The sequence below is a fragment of the Malus domestica genome, chromosome 13, assembly GCF_042453785.1.
Source record: "Malus domestica chromosome 13, GDT2T_hap1".
NCBI lineage: Eukaryota > Viridiplantae > Streptophyta > Magnoliopsida > Rosales > Rosaceae > Malus > Malus domestica.
Window position 1 is genome coordinate 5,468,397 of NC_091673.1, and position 15,195 is coordinate 5,483,591.

The 15,195-nt window shown below is 40.3% G+C and overlaps 1 protein-coding gene across 1 annotated transcript; it reads right to left on the bottom strand.

The window, feature by feature from the left end:
- Nucleotides 1–11,734: 11,734 nt before the first annotated feature.
- LOC103452350 (uncharacterized) lies at nt 11,735–15,094 on the bottom strand. Its single transcript, XM_017336933.3, has 15 exons — nt 14,921–15,094; nt 14,803–14,847; nt 14,625–14,723; nt 14,409–14,519; nt 14,105–14,279; nt 13,958–14,014; nt 13,698–13,834; nt 13,537–13,596; nt 13,369–13,446; nt 13,012–13,085; nt 12,846–12,922; nt 12,519–12,598; nt 12,348–12,431; nt 12,135–12,212; nt 11,735–12,030 (listed from the first exon to the last, which is right to left on the bottom strand). Exons 1-14 carry the CDS (start codon nt 14,990–14,992, stop codon nt 12,135–12,137), a joined length of 1,227 nt encoding a protein of 408 aa, XP_017192422.3. The 5' UTR covers nt 14,993–15,094; the 3' UTR covers nt 11,735–12,030.
- Nucleotides 15,095–15,195: the final 101 nt, after the last annotated feature.

Here is a 15,195-nt window from a genome sequence, read left to right on the forward strand (position 1 = left end):
ATAAGGTCGGCTGGCCTATATCTATGAGACTTAGATTGTCTGCCCTTGTCTTTTTCATCACTTTTTATTCTACGTGGTCACGGTTAAGTCACGTTAACATTTTATATTGATTTTTTTTATAGAAATAATAAGACAAAAAGTAATAGGAATATAAAATGTTGACGTGGCTTAACCGTGACCACATAAATAGAAGGGGATGGGAAGGGCATGGAGGGAATGAAGAGGGCAGACAATCCAAGTCCATATCTACCAGCATCATTTGTCATTTTAATCATAAATAATAATATTATTAGAAAAAAATTAAAAAATAATAATTTGTTATTTTAATTATAAATAATATTATTATTATCTCTTAATAACATAGGAAAATAGAAAGAAAAATAGATAAAAGAGAAACAAACAAGAAGGGAAACCCATTTTAATATTTTAACTTTTCCTTTTTTTTGTCCACTCATTCTTCACCGATCAAAATTGATTTTTTTTCCTCCTCTAGATACTCGATAAATAAAATATAAATTAAAATAAAATCCATGCTTTTATCGTTTTATCTTACGTTTGCAAGTGTATAATATTATTGTGGATGCAAATTTTCTCCTCTTCGATCTTGGACGATTTTGCACCTACAAAACAACTAGCACCTTAGGTTAAGGTCAAGAGCCTCACGCGCCCACGATGAATGGGGGGGGCTTTGGCCGAAGAACCTCCGATGCCAAAGTTAGAATTTTAGAGAGAAATAGTGTTTGGAGTATTTGTGATTTTTTGTGAGAGAGTTGGAATGAATTTTTGGTGAGAATATGTGTTTATTTATAGAGTTAGGGTTTGCCCTATTTGAATAATAGTAGCCAGCCATAGGGTTTTTGTGGGGGTTAATTTCATGTTTAATTTGCCAATTTATTGGCTAATTAAATATGAAAATAATAAATGGGTGGTTATAAAAATGAATGATTATTTTAATAAGGAAAATGGGAAAGATGAGGATGTTATGGAATGTTTGAAATAAATGGCTAATTGAATAAGGAAAAAATGAGGTAAAAACATATATGAAATAGGTTTTGAATTGTTACCCATTTTGGGTACTCCTGACTTGGTTGATGGATGATTCTCCACTGCTCGCGTGTAGGAGACCCGGTATGCCTCCAGGGTATTTTTGTCCTATTTTGTCCAAAAATCCACGTGTCGCCTAGTGAATATTTTTGGCTCCACAAATGCCCCCACACCTGTTGGGCTGCTCGTAGGAAAGGGCAGCAGGTGTAGAGATCTTCTTGCTTTAGGAAACGTAGGACTGCTTCTTATTTTGATGTTGATTCTCTCTTTAATTGGAAATTAGGCCCTTCTAGGAAAGGGAAATAAACTTCTCTCAAAGCCTATTTAAGTCCACCTTAAGTGGGTTATTAAATCAACTTTGGAGAGCAATTTATTCTACCCCACAAGAGAGAGAAAGTTAGAGGATATTTGTTCCCCCTCCTCTATCAATCTTCTACATCTTGCCCGTGCAAAGGACCGTCTTTCGTTGATTTCTTCATCTTCTCCGTGCTGCACCGATGTAAGAAAAATTTAATTTTTCTTGCCTTCTTCTTGGATTAGTGCTATTGCGGGGCAGCCGTCGGGGTGGTGCAGTACGTCGGCTGGCAGGGGTCAGGAGTTGGCTCGGCATGGGCCGAGGAGATGTCGTGGCAGGGACTACTGCTTGGGCAGACTTGGCTTGGCTTGAGCCAAGGGCAGCTTGTGCGGCTGGGGTCGCGGATTGTGGCGCTGGGGCGCAGTGCTAGGCGAGCCGCATGGCTAATGTCCTTTGGGCTCTTGGACTTGACTCGGGCCAGGCTGGCGATTGAGAGAAATGAGGAGATTGCGGGTCTCATGGACTGCTGGAATGTTGGGCATGCATGCCTTCTGCCTGCTGGAATGCTGGGTTGAGCTCCCCTGCTGAGTCGTTGGCTGCTTAGTCTTCTTTGCTGAAAGAAAGGTGGGCTGCTCCAGAAAGATGAGGTAAAGAGGATCAAGGCGGATGCATTGGCTCGTTTGATCGCTGTCGTGGAGCTTACTATGAATGAAGATGGAAAGAAAAGATCTTCCCCGCCTGCTCATGAGATGCCTAGTTAAAAAAAAACTGAAGACTTCTTCTGCTGCTCATGAGGGTCCGCTTGCTACCGAAAGGTATGTGATTGACATGACTTCTTCTAATGGGAAGAAAAATAAGGCTGCTAGATCTAAGCATGTGGCGTCTTCCATGTTGAGAATGGCTAGTACAATTTTGGATAAGATTGCTCAGCGTAAAGGTTTTATCATGCCCCCAGTGCCGAAGTCTGTACCAGGACGTTCTTTGGGAGCCAAGTCCGGTTCACCTTTGTAGAGACTTGCTATTATGAAGAGTGGTAAGGTGGACTCTTCGGAAGACTTGCTTGCTTTTACTTTTAAGGCTTCCATTGGTGAAGTAGTTGGAGAAGTTAGTGCCCAAACTGGGGCAGCCAAGGGTGAAGCGTCGGATGATGCCGCTGATAAAAGCGTTACGGCTGTTGAAAGTGTGGCGACCGAGTAGTCGTGGGATGTCCAAGCTGCTGTAGTGTAGTATTTTAGGTAGCCTTTAGGATTTTCTTTGTTTTTCCTTGTAGCTTTTGTTTTGCTTGAACTCCTTCGGCCTTTGCTAGTTGTTTATAAACATGTTTTCCTTCGTTTTTCTTCATTTTCACTTCTTTTGTTCATGCCCTAACCTTTAGACTTGATAGACCAGTGGTAGGCATGCTACTTTTTTATAAGCAGACAAACTTGCGTAGCCTATGCAGCCGTAGGTGTTGGTGTAGAACTTTGCAAAGTTGTTAGCCATAGGGTTGGCAGCCGGATGCCTTACTTACAGAAGCAGACAAGTCCGCGTAACCACTAGGCTGTTAACCTTGACTTTCTTCAATTCCGTAGGTTGCGTAGCAAGTATCACAACACTTTAGGACTTGGTGTAGGTTGTTCCGCGCTTGGCAGAGGTGAAGCTTATCGACTACGTAGCATGTCGGCAGTGGATAAAACTTCGTATATGCGCGCTAGCTTGTTTAACCTTTCACAAGAATGTGCGGTTGTATAAGTCTAGTGCGGCTTCACTGCTCGAAGGGCAAGCCGTAGGCAGTCTTCCGGAATCCGTAGGCTACCTTAGTGCACTCGGTAGCAGCTTTAGGATTCCAGGGCAGCCGTCCATCGGATGTACTGCGTAATGTGCCCTCTCCGTCTCTAGGGCCCGGTTCCCCACGGATTAGGCCAAGAGACCCAAAATCCTTCAGTTAGCTAAGCCTTGAAAAAGACCATTGCGGCTACTTCTAGGAATCCCGGCGCAAGCCATCGTGCATCTAGTTATACTAGGGCAGCCAGGCTCATCCACGTCTGGATATTCGGAGTGTAAAGTTTATCCTCCCGTCTTGGAGAGCTGACCCATATGGGTGTCGGAGAATTGGTTTACCCTCTCGCACTGGAGAGCATGGTTGGTCCCTCGGGGGGCGCAATTCCTGCGATAAGTCCCTAAGAAGGGTGCAGTCTTCTTTTGAAGTGCAGGAGTGATTAGTTGTTGTAAGCATGCAGCCAAGCCAAGTTGTGATTACTTCTAAATTCCTCATTGAAAAACGAGTGAAACGAACGAGAACTTTAGCTGTAAGGTAGGAACTGCATAACAACTGGATAGTCCTCAGCTTGTGAAGTGGTGCCCGTCGAACTTATTGAGTCTTCGGGTTTTGATGTAGCGGGAGGTCACACATGGTACTTCTTCAGATTGTAGGCCATCCATTTCTTTTCAATCTTTTTGCCGCTTCATGGTGGTGAGGGTGTAATTACTCTTGCCCCCTACTCTGTTGATCTTGTACGGACCTTCCCAGATGGGATCCATCTTTTTGGAGCCTTCTCTGCCGGCAGTGATGAAGGCTTTTCTGCGTCGTCGACATGCAAATGCCAGAAGTCTCCATCGGGTGGAGTAGGCGCAGCTAGAGTGTGCTCGGCTACTTCTGAGGCATCGTTGGGCCGCTCTATTACGTCACCTAGGCTCAGCGTGAAGACGCAGTAGGGAGCTGTGGAGATGTGGCCATGTCATACGCAACAGGAGATGCTCAATTGCCGGTATTGGGCCACTCTAGAGTTGAATCATTGAGCAAGGGTCGGCTAAGGCCGTGTGATGCGCAGCAAGAAATGGTACTCAACTGCCCGTACATGTTGCTCCTATGTAGAATCTTTTAGGGTGACGAGGACAAAACTTGCTTTCGAGTGTGTCCTTCCAGTGTTGCGTTAGTCAGAAAACTTTACATCCGCCAGGGTCTACGCCTTTATCGTCGCGCGTCTGGATTGGGCAGAATAGTACGTCATTAGGATGATTGCATGCGTTTGAAAGTAAAACTTGTGCTTCTGGGTTGCAACAACTATCGCCAAAGTTAGCTTTTGAATTTTTAATAACATCGAGGAGAGCTTTTGAACTGTAGAATACAGGTAACTGTGGAATACAGGTAGTCGGGCCCCCATCTCTTCTCGCATGATGGTAGAGCTTATTGCTACTTTAGATACCGTCAAACATGTGAATAAGTCCTCTGCTGCTTCTAGGGAGGTGATGTCGGGTACTTCTTCAAGTCATTGAATGTGCATTGGCGAGCCTCATCCCAAAGTGCATACTTCTCTGCCAAAGCAAAAGAGTCTGCCAGAGTTAGATCTTCTTTCATGATCAATTTTCCGAATAGCGGGTGGTCTGCTGGAAGTCCTTTTTGGAAGGCTGCTCTAGCTATCGAGTCGTTGCATCCGACTATTTTTGCCTTCTTTACTTTGAACCTCCTCACATAGTCGCGAAATGACTCATTTGGGTTCTTCTTGACGTTGAACAAATGATCAGATTTCTTTTTTATCGAGCGATAGGATGAATATTCTTTGGTGAAAACCAAAGAAAGTTCGTAGAAATTCCGGATGGATTGTGGCGGCAGGGTGTAGAACCAATCTTGCGCCTCGCCTTGTAGAGTGGTGGTGAATATCTTGCACATAAGCTCATCGTTGTTTCGATAAAGGATCATTGCGCTTCGGTAGCGCTTTAAGTGTCTCTCCGGGTCTTCATCCCCTTTGAAAGATGTGAAATGTGGCATGCTGAACTCTCGTGGAGGCTCTGCCTGCTCGATCTCGTCCGTGAAGGGTGACCTGCTTATGTTGGTCATGTTCCATCGTAGTGCCTCGTCGGTGACCTCGTTGCATTGGAAATCATGCAATCGCTTGGTCAAGAGTCTCTCTACTTCTTCCTGAATTTGCCTTTGTTGGGGTAGCAGAGCTCTCGGCTGCCCCCAGCCATGACTTGCTGGTCTAGACTGCTCTTCCATGTGTTTGGCTCATCTACGCCGCAGATGCAGTGCATGTGGTGCGTTCCTAGCAGGCGACCGAGTTCTTCGCATGCTGCTGGTTGAACTTGAGCTGGATTGAGTGACTGCCTCTCTCCGTCTGTCGTGCTGCCTACTCTGATGTGAGGTGGATGATGCTCCTTGTGGGCTTAGCCGCGAATGAACACTTTGTCCGGAAGGTTGCTCATGTTGACTATCGGAGTGTGACCCTAACCGTGAATGTATGCTCATCCGTGGGCCTAGTCGAGAGTACACGCTCCTCCGCGCGCTAAGACGGGAGTATACGCTATCTCGGGGGCCCAATCGGGAATGTACACTGCCTGAACGTTCGGCTCGTGGCTGGTCGAATGGCTGCTTGCCGGGACGCTGTTGGAAAGGTTCGTCTGCCCTTGTCCTACTTCGGGATACCTCGTCCGGGGCACGTTGGATCCCGATACGTTGCAAAAGTTGATTCACCAAAGTTGTCTATTGTGCAAGGGCGCTCGTCAACTCTATGACTTGTCGAGACAAGTGTTGTTCGCCATTTGGATTGGAAGAGCTTGGAAAGAATGCGCCTCCTTGGGCAGTGGAAATGTGGTAGACTCCGGGCGCGAGATTTGAATTGGGAAATGTCAAATCCGCGAAAAAATATGGTGAGAATGCCCCCGGCTCGATGGTAGGTCCGGATGGTTGAGATAGTCTTGGGTCGACTTGGGCTGCTTGGAAAGCCACTGGAGCATGATGGGCCGTGAGAGTGGGCTGCTCGTCGGGAGCAGGCTGGGTCACGAGAGCAGGCTGCTCGGCAGGAGCAGGTTGGGCCGTGAGAGTGGGCTGCTCGACGGAAGCAGGCTGAACCACGGGAGTGAGCTGCTCGTCGGGAGCAGGCTGGGTCACGAGAGCAGGCTGCTTGGCAGGAGCAGGCTGGGCCACAAGAGTGGGCTGCTCGACGGAAGCAGGTTGGACCACGGGAGTGGGTTGCTCGTCGGGAGCAGGCTGGGTCACGAGAGCAAGCTGCTTGGCAGGAGCAGGCTGGGCCACGGGTGTGGGCTGCTTGGCAGGAGCAGGCTGGGCCACGGGAGTGGGCTGCTTGACGAAAGCAGGCTGGGCCACGGGAGTGGGCTGCTCGTCGGGAGCAGGTTGGGTCACGAGAGCAGGCTGCTTGGCAGGAGCAGGTTGGGCCGTGAGAGTGGGTTGCTTGACGGGAGCAGGCTGGATCACGGGAGCAGGCTGCTCAATGCGCGGTGCATGTGAATGCGAGGCTTGGGCTTGGGTCCACGTAAACTTGGATGGCACGGCTCGGGCCGTGGTGAAGGCTCCATGGACCTCGCCACGATTGGCTACCGAAGTAGCCACCGCGGTGGTTCCCATGGTGGCCGTGGTGAAGGCACCATGGACCTCGCCGTGGGTGGCTACCGAGGTAGCCACCGCGGTGGTTCCCATGGTGGAAACTCGTGGTGGTGATGCCGCTCCCCTTATTGTCGCATTTTGCCTCACGGATCTCCGGGCCGTGGTGAAGGCTCCATGGACCTCGCCACGAGTGGCTACCGAAGTAGCCACCGCGGTGGTTCCCATAGTGGCCGTGGTGAAGGCACCATGGACCTCGCCGCGGGTGGCTACCGAGGTAGCCACCACGGTGGTTCCCATGGTGAAAGCTCGTGATGATGATGCCGCTCCCCTTATTGTCGCATTTAGCCTCACGGATCTCCGCAATCCCATTTCTTGAACATTAGAATTTTCACTTGTGGAATTTTCTAAATTTCTAGCCATTATATTTTGCTTATACGTTTTATCAAAGAACCTTTGCAAGTAAAAAATTCTAATAATAAGAACGTATGAAAAATATTCAAATGGACTAGAAAATAAAGAAAAAACCTTTTTGTGCGAGAGTCTTCTACGAGTATGGATTTCAACTCTCAATGAAAGCACCAATTTGTGGATGCAAATTTTCTCCTCTTCGATCTTGGACGATTTTGCACCTACAAAACAACTAGCACCTTAGGTTAAGGCCAAGAGCCTCACGCGCCCACGATGAATGGGGGGGGCTTTGGCCGAAGAACCTCCGATGCCAAAGTTAGAATTTTAGAGAGAAATAGTGTTTGGAGTATTTGTGATTTTTTGTGAGAGAGTTGGAATGAATTTTTGGTGAGAATATGTGTTTATTTATAGAGTTAGGGTTTGCCCTATTTGAATAATAGTAGCCAGCCATAGGGTTTTTGTGGGGGTTAATTTCATGTTTAATTTGCCAATTTATTGGCTAATTAAATATGAAAATAATAAATGGGTGGTTGTTATAAAAATGAATGATTATTTTAATAAGGAAAATGGGAAAGATGAGGATGTTATGGAATGTTTGAAATAAATGGCTAATTGAATAAGGAAAAAATGAGGTAAAAACATATATGAAATAGGTTTTGAATTGTTACCCATTTTGGGTACTCCTGACTTGGTTGATGGATGATTCTCCACTGCTCGCGTGTAGGAGACCCGGTATGCCTCCAGGGTATTTTTGTCCTATTTTGTCCAAAAATCCACGTGTCGCCTAGTGAATATTTTTGGCTCCACAATTATGACGGCGTTATCCACACACTACATTTGAACTTTTACATATCTTTCATAATTTTTTACTTTCGAATCAAATAAATTGGAGAAAATCAAAGGATAAAATTTAACAAGAGATTGTGTAAAAAGTAAAAGAATGTGTGGATAACACAACCTAATATTATGATCACTTATACAATTTGGTTCTTTATATTTGTGCCCATGCAGAACAAAAATGTAATTTGTACGGTGAAGAAAAATTATTGTAATATTTTAGTTTTATTGTACCAAGACATTAATTTTAAATTTTAATGGTACTAAAACATTATTTTAAAATTTATTGTACCAAACCATTAATTCTTTATTTATTATTCAAGGTCAAATTGTTCAATTATAAATTTTTAGTTGAATAAACTTTTGTATCATAAATAATATTAACAACGGCATTAAGATTGTTTATCTTCTTTTATTCGAAAGGTTTTCGTTATAACTTTTTTGTTTTATAGAAAAAAAAATTGAATAATTGCAAGTAACCTTTTACCACAGTGGTAGAAAGAAGCCGAGCTCTTGCATGGCAGCGTAAATTCAAATCTCATCAGTAGCTAATATAACCCGTGTCACTCATTTTAAATGTATTATATGCACTGATAAATATCTAAATTACTAGTCATATAATACACATTTCACTTTCGAGTTTGGTGCTAAATTAAATAAATAAATAAATAACATGTGCATTGAAAAATATCTAAATTACCGTGTCATTTTTCGTTAAAACTCCCTTATATTTTTAAATAAAATAAATAAAAAACATGTGCATTGAAAAATAAAAAATAAAAACAAGATACAAATATAAAAGGACATGTAATGCTAAGGAAATTAAATTTGTAGAGAAAGTTTTGGAAATTAAGAGACATAGAAGTTGATAATTGGTTTATTACTTAAACGTTGATAAACATGCTTATTTCCATTGATTACACATCATTTAATTTATAAATTTAATCTCTCTAGCATTATTCATAAAATGACATACTAGATGTAAGACTAGTCTACTGCCATATATTGTGGCAGGGGCCCACGTGGCAGCTGTGAAGAGAATTTTAAACCAATAAGCAAATAATCAAATTACAAAGGTAGACTCGAAACACTAAAATTAGTAAACTCCATGAGGAACGTTCGTGCATGTCCCGGATAGCAACAGCTTTAAGAACTTAAGGGTTTATTCGGAATTATATTTAAAATAACTGAAAATGTTTTTTGTGAAAGCGATTTTAGAGTCAATTTTTAGTAAAAATTCAAGTGAATATTATAAAATCACTTGAAGTGCTTCTTGCAAAAAACACTTGAACTGCTTTTAAAACCGAAAAACATTTTCACTAAAAATACATTCAATCATTTTAAAAACACTTCCAAAAGAGTCATAATAATATTGTATCATCAATTTTTCTAGAAGATGAACAACAAGAAGATATTTGACACAGGATATATGGGACCTTTGCCTTTGGTGGTGGGGATTGGGATTGGGATTGGGATTGGGAATGCAGTGCACGTCCTTCAAAGGCTTTGCTTGCCACAATTATTTCATCAATCAATTCCCACACCTTTGAAAATTGAATTTAGCTTTTGTTTCATGGAATGACAGAGCCAGAATTCAATTAATTCCCACACCATTTAAATTCTATTATGCAAACACAGTAAAATATATCACACATGTCATAAATTTTGAATTCTCTATCACTTCGTATTTTTTATAATGTTTTATATTATTAACATAAGAATAAATATTAAATCGTGATGTGACAAATAGTTCATAAAAAATTAAGATAGTCAGAGTAGCATCCATTTCCATTGAAAAAAATATTGGAGTACGCCCGTTACTCCAAAAGATTTAGGTGGGTCTATCTGCCCCATCGACGCGAAGCTGGATAAAGCCCGAACCTTTTGTTTGTTTCCAGCTACTTTATCCTTGGGATCAACATTTTTCAGTCTTATATGGATTTGAAATTTATGGAAGCACCGAAATTGAAAATTAATATTTGGACATACAATTTACGTAACTCCTACCAACCTCAACAAAAAAAAATTATTAACTAATTTACGAGTTATAATAAATGTTGAACAATATTTTTATGTTTTAAGCTATATAATGGATAAAAGTGTTACCTCAAATTTGAACCATCAATTTTTAATATAGATAAATTTTGAAGCACTTCTGGTAAAAATATTTTTTAATTAAAATTAAAAATATTTTTTGGAAATAGACTTAGAAATGCTTCATGAAGAAAAACACGGTAAGTGATTCTCCAAAAATGCTTTTGCAACCTAAAAATAGAATCAAGTTATTTTAACGTAGTTAGAACGGATTATTCTATTGTTGTTAGAAAATCACTTAGTCTTTTTAAAAGCAATTTCAAACAAGAATCGATCTCAATCTCTTACCACTTTGACACATGATTTATGCATGGCTATGTAATGTATCCAAATCTCCACAACCAAAGTAAAAGAGAAGAGAAAAAATCCCTACGACCAAAGAGATAAGAAAACAAGTGAAAGTTCGAAGGGAATGGCCGTATCACATTCATATGGCCAAACCAAAGTTGACCAACGTTAATTGTCATCTGGGAGGTAGTTAAAGGAGTTGACTCACGTGCCGTCCAGGTAAATCTGCACGCCAACTTATGTTGCATCTAGGTTTTACTTTCTGTACGTCTTATTACAAACACCGATCCAACAATCTTCACACTTCGTACATCACCCATGAACCCATCATTTCACCAACATATGATTTACTAATATCCTCGAGGGGACGACGAGAGAAACCTGATTGCAATTTTAACATAGCAATATTTAAATTTATTACGTATAATTATGTATTTTAATTTGTACACATAACATCATGCAATTAATTTGTAATATCATCGCTCTAACATCTTAGTTACATGTAAGTCCTCTTTAAAAACGAGTTATTTGCTCTACTACATGAATTTCTGGTATCTTCGATATCATCACCCTGACGTCTTAGACCATCTTTAAAAGAGATGTCAAATTTTGAACATAAAATTTAAATTTTGATAGCTTATGTGGCACTTTGAAATCTTTTAAAGTTTTGTTCTCCAATCGATATGTCAAATTAAATTATTATTTTATTATTTTATAAAATAAATTATTAAACTAATTAAAATTTAATAAAGAACATTTAAAGTTTAATCAATAATTTGTTCACCTTCCTTGATTGAAAAGAAGAAAAATGTAGAATAATTACATCGGTCAACTCAACATTAATTATAATAAATGATTAAACTAATTAAAATTAATAAAATACATTTAATAATTAATAAAATAAAATAAACATTTGAAGCTGCTGTCAAATTTGACAGCAACCTCTTTTGCTGCCAATCCATGTCATCGCCACATAGAATTTGACACTTTGGTTGAAGAATATTAGTATGGTCTTTTTTTACTGTTATAGCTGATGTGTACATTTTGGCATCTCCTTTGGAGATGCTCTTAGTCGCTTGATTTTCTCACAATTTGTAAGGTTGGGTATCCCTAATGAATTTTGTAACAATGGTCATCAAATTCAACTTAACATTGTTGTCTCCAAGTTCTTCTCAAACATTGTTGTCTCCAAGGAAAACCAGGCAACTGGAGTTTAAAATATATAACTTCCTAGGCTTGGATTTTATAACAGTATCACTGAGCTCATAGATTAGGATTTGAATTTGAAACTAATAAAATAACGTACCCAGTGCACAAGGCTCCCGCTTTACGTAGGGTCTGGGAGAGGTGAATGTCGGCTAGCCTTACCCCCATTTTGAATTTGAAACTAATAATAATATAAAAAATATAAAAAAAAATGGAAACAAAAAAAAAAACCAAAGAAGAAATAGTTGAAGCACTTGACATTGCATGGTCAGCCCAAAAATTAATCAAGGTGGGCTGAAGCCACCATGGCCCAACCTGTTCTACATCTACAACATGAACATTTTAAGAAGAAAATGCATCGACGTTAGGAGAAAAATTTGAGGAGTGCCCGACACGAGTTCAGGGCCTACCTAAGTTTCTCTCCCAAGACAGTTATATAAATTTACCTATTTGCTGAAGAAGCTGTGTGGTGGGAGGATCAGTGTGAGCAGAACAATATACAGCATGCTCCAATTGCAACGCCCAAATCTTGATAATCCTTGAGATTTTAAGATTATGCATTAGTCTCTTGCATCCTCCTACTTGTATGCTTGTAAACTTTAATCAAATGGTTAAAATTATTAGGTGGGAGTATAGACGAACCTAATTCAGAGCGTGTGAGGCTTCATCTTGGGTTGTTGAGCACTCTGAATCTATATGCATTGATATTGTGCAATTATCCTGACCATTACATTACACAAGAAAGAAATCGATCAATCTGTTTAAGCTGATTGCTAATGCATTAGAAGAATTAGACAAGATTACTAATCATCACAAGTATTCACTGAGAAAACAGTTTGTAGGCCAACTCCGTACCTTTCTATCACTTACTGAGATACTTAGAACAGTAGCTTCCAATTGAGGTTTTGAGGAAGCCGACTGTGGGGAACAACAGTTAAACTGCCAGTGCAATGTTAAACAAGATTATTCAATGCAGAATGACCAATCGATGAGTTTTTCAATTTACAACCAGTAAAATTCACTTGCCTCTGACACGCATGAGTCCAAGTTATTGTTCTCTTGTAAGTTGTTCCCAGCTGACTTGCACTTTTGAGATAGATGTGAAGCTGCAAGTTTTTGAAATGTCCATATAAGTAGAGTACATGTATACATCAACTCTCAACTTTCTTTCTCTTAGAAAGAATAAGTGAAGTAAAGCAGCCCTCGGAAGCAAAATTGTTTGCATCGAACATGGTATTTGAAGTGAGACAATATCTTCACTCGCAGTGAGTGTATCATTTTCTTTTTTGATAAGCAAGTGTATCATTTTCTGATACATGAGGTTCCAGAAGCAGAAAGGTTTTCAGGACAAACCTGTATTTCCTCCATCGCCAGACCCGTAAGCCTTTTCTTGAGATTTTCCTGTATATTTCTGGACTGCATCTTCAATCCTGGAAAGTTAATAACAATGTTAAGTTAAAATTAATGAAAAACCACCCATTGTGCACTACTGCGTAGATGGTAAGAGTATGAGCACTACCTATTATCTTCCTTCGTCAAAATCATATTGCATCCTCCTTGGTGTTCCAGAATTGAGGAAAATACCCCTTTGTCCTGAAAAATAAATTGACGACAGTTCCCACAAGGAAGCAATGAGTGTCTTCACTAGAAGATCAATCAGAAGATGTTGGGGAAAGTTCTACATGCATCACAAGAGGCAAAACCATAAAACTTAAGAAATCACACCATATATCCATATGCGTTATATGTTAAATTGTTAATTGACCAATTGGAAATGTGGCGTTCAATAAAACTTTGAATGTGAATTCATCAAGTGAAAGCATGGCAGGTTAAACCTAAACTGAAACTTTTAAAGCCAAAATGAAACTTTTTCTACCTCTTCATTCATACTTTTAACAGTGTCCTGAATCCTCCTTAAGATAATCCCCAAACTTCCAACTTCAAAATGCAATGCCTGATCATGGAGTTCATCAAGTAAGTTTAGAAGTCAATAGCATAACTCGGTAAGGTCTAAACAAAAACAAAAACAATATGAAATTTAGACCTGTTTTTCTGAAATCAAATTCTGTATGACCGCATCCTTTGCTGATATAACTTTTTGAAGGTAAGGGTGGTTAAGAAGACCTTGATGAGAAAAATTTTGGCTAAAACAGTAGACTAGTTTTACGAATCAATCGAACAAATGAATCTCTGATGCATGGATATATCTTCTATTTGTGTCTGGCTTCTATTACAAATTTTTGCTGCCTCCATCTGAGCTTCTAGTTCTGAGATGGCTTTATCCTTTCTCCGAGTCTCGTCTTCATAATTTTTTAGTTTGTTTTCCAGGTCACTGATCTTTTCTGCATAAATTAGTACATGGTCAATAAATTATTAGTGGTTTCAAATTTAACCTTTCCTTCAACAATTTAATAACGTAATTTACAACATCGAAGAATTGATATATAATGATAACTTGGAGTTACCAATAAATACTTTCTCGAATGTGGAAACAGTATCCAATTTGCTCTTTAAGCCTGCCACTGTGAACAAAGCAGTGAGTTAGGAGGAATCTGATGCTGCAACTTCAAATGGAATATAAGCATACAGTAACAATTTAAAATGTTGCTTGCCTACTTCCTCTTTCTCACTAACAACGCGTTGCACATTATCCACAACTTTCTTTACCAAAATTGCCTCCTTTTCTATTGAATCGAATAGCAAAAGATGAGATTTTATCTTCTCAGATAGGAAAGCAAGCTTTCTGTCCCCGCATTGAATCGAGCGTTTCATTTCACAAGTGGATTCCTAAACATGAACATGACACCAGTGAGTCATATTTCGGTTAAATATGTTCGATACAAAATTCATCACGGGATCAAAAAACACTGACAACATTGCATGGTAATCTCTCTCGATGTCAAATTTCCAACGAACCTGATAAGCGTTGACGAAATTTTCCCTGGACTGGAGTAGGTTATGAATCGTTCCCTTCAACTCCCTTTGCCTGTTCTCGAGCATAGAATTGTCACTCTGAAGGTAACTCACCTGCAAGAACAAGATTCGAAAAACAAAAAATTGGCTGTGATCTCTAACAAGCATTTCAACAAACACCTTCACCGCAAACAAAAACAATTACATAATCCCACAAACCTCTCTTTCGAGTTTCTGTCGCAGCTCATTGGAGGAAGCCAATTCCGCCAGCAATTCCTGCAACTTCCGGCCGCATTCTTCCTCGGTTTGCTTTTGTTTCTGTATCCAAACACTCCGTCAATACGAACAAGTAAACTCAATTGGAATCGGAGAGTAGTGATTGATTTTAAAAGGAAACCTGAATAAGAAGACGGAGCTGTTCGGCGGCGGAGCGTTCCCTTTCCTGAAAATGTGAATTCACAAAGGACGGTGAGGGAAAGGGAGATAATGGAGGTGGCGGCGATGAGAAATCTTACTCGGAGTTGTCGGACTTCGGAGATAAGAGTTTGAAGTTGGAGCTTGAATTTGGAGAATTTCAGCAACTCCATTTCCGTCTAGTGTAAAATAATAAAATTGTTTGGATGGCCGCCGGAAAAACGGCCTTCACCGCTTTTAATTCGCATTTGATTTTCCCGCCACTGAAATTTCGCCTTTTTTTTTTTTTTTTACTGTTTTTCCGTTTTACCTCTCATTTGACGCGAAATTTAACTTTTAAAAATCATCTAACTGGTAAAAATAATCCAAGTTTTAA

Bases quoted from the DNA above. Each gene is read 5' to 3' on its own strand.
- LOC103452350 (XM_017336933.3), bottom strand. From the start codon at position 14,992: ATGGAGTTGCTGAAATTCTCCAAATTCAAGCTCCAACTTCAAACTCTT. The intron at 14,015-14,104 runs GCAAGCAACATT...CTTTGTTCACAG, and splicing joins TAGTGAGAAAGAGGAAGTAG to TGGCAGGCTTAAAGAGCAAA. The intron at 12,923-13,011 runs GTAGTGCTCATA...TTAACTTTCCAG, and splicing joins TTGACGAAGGAAGATAATAG to GATTGAAGATGCAGTCCAGA.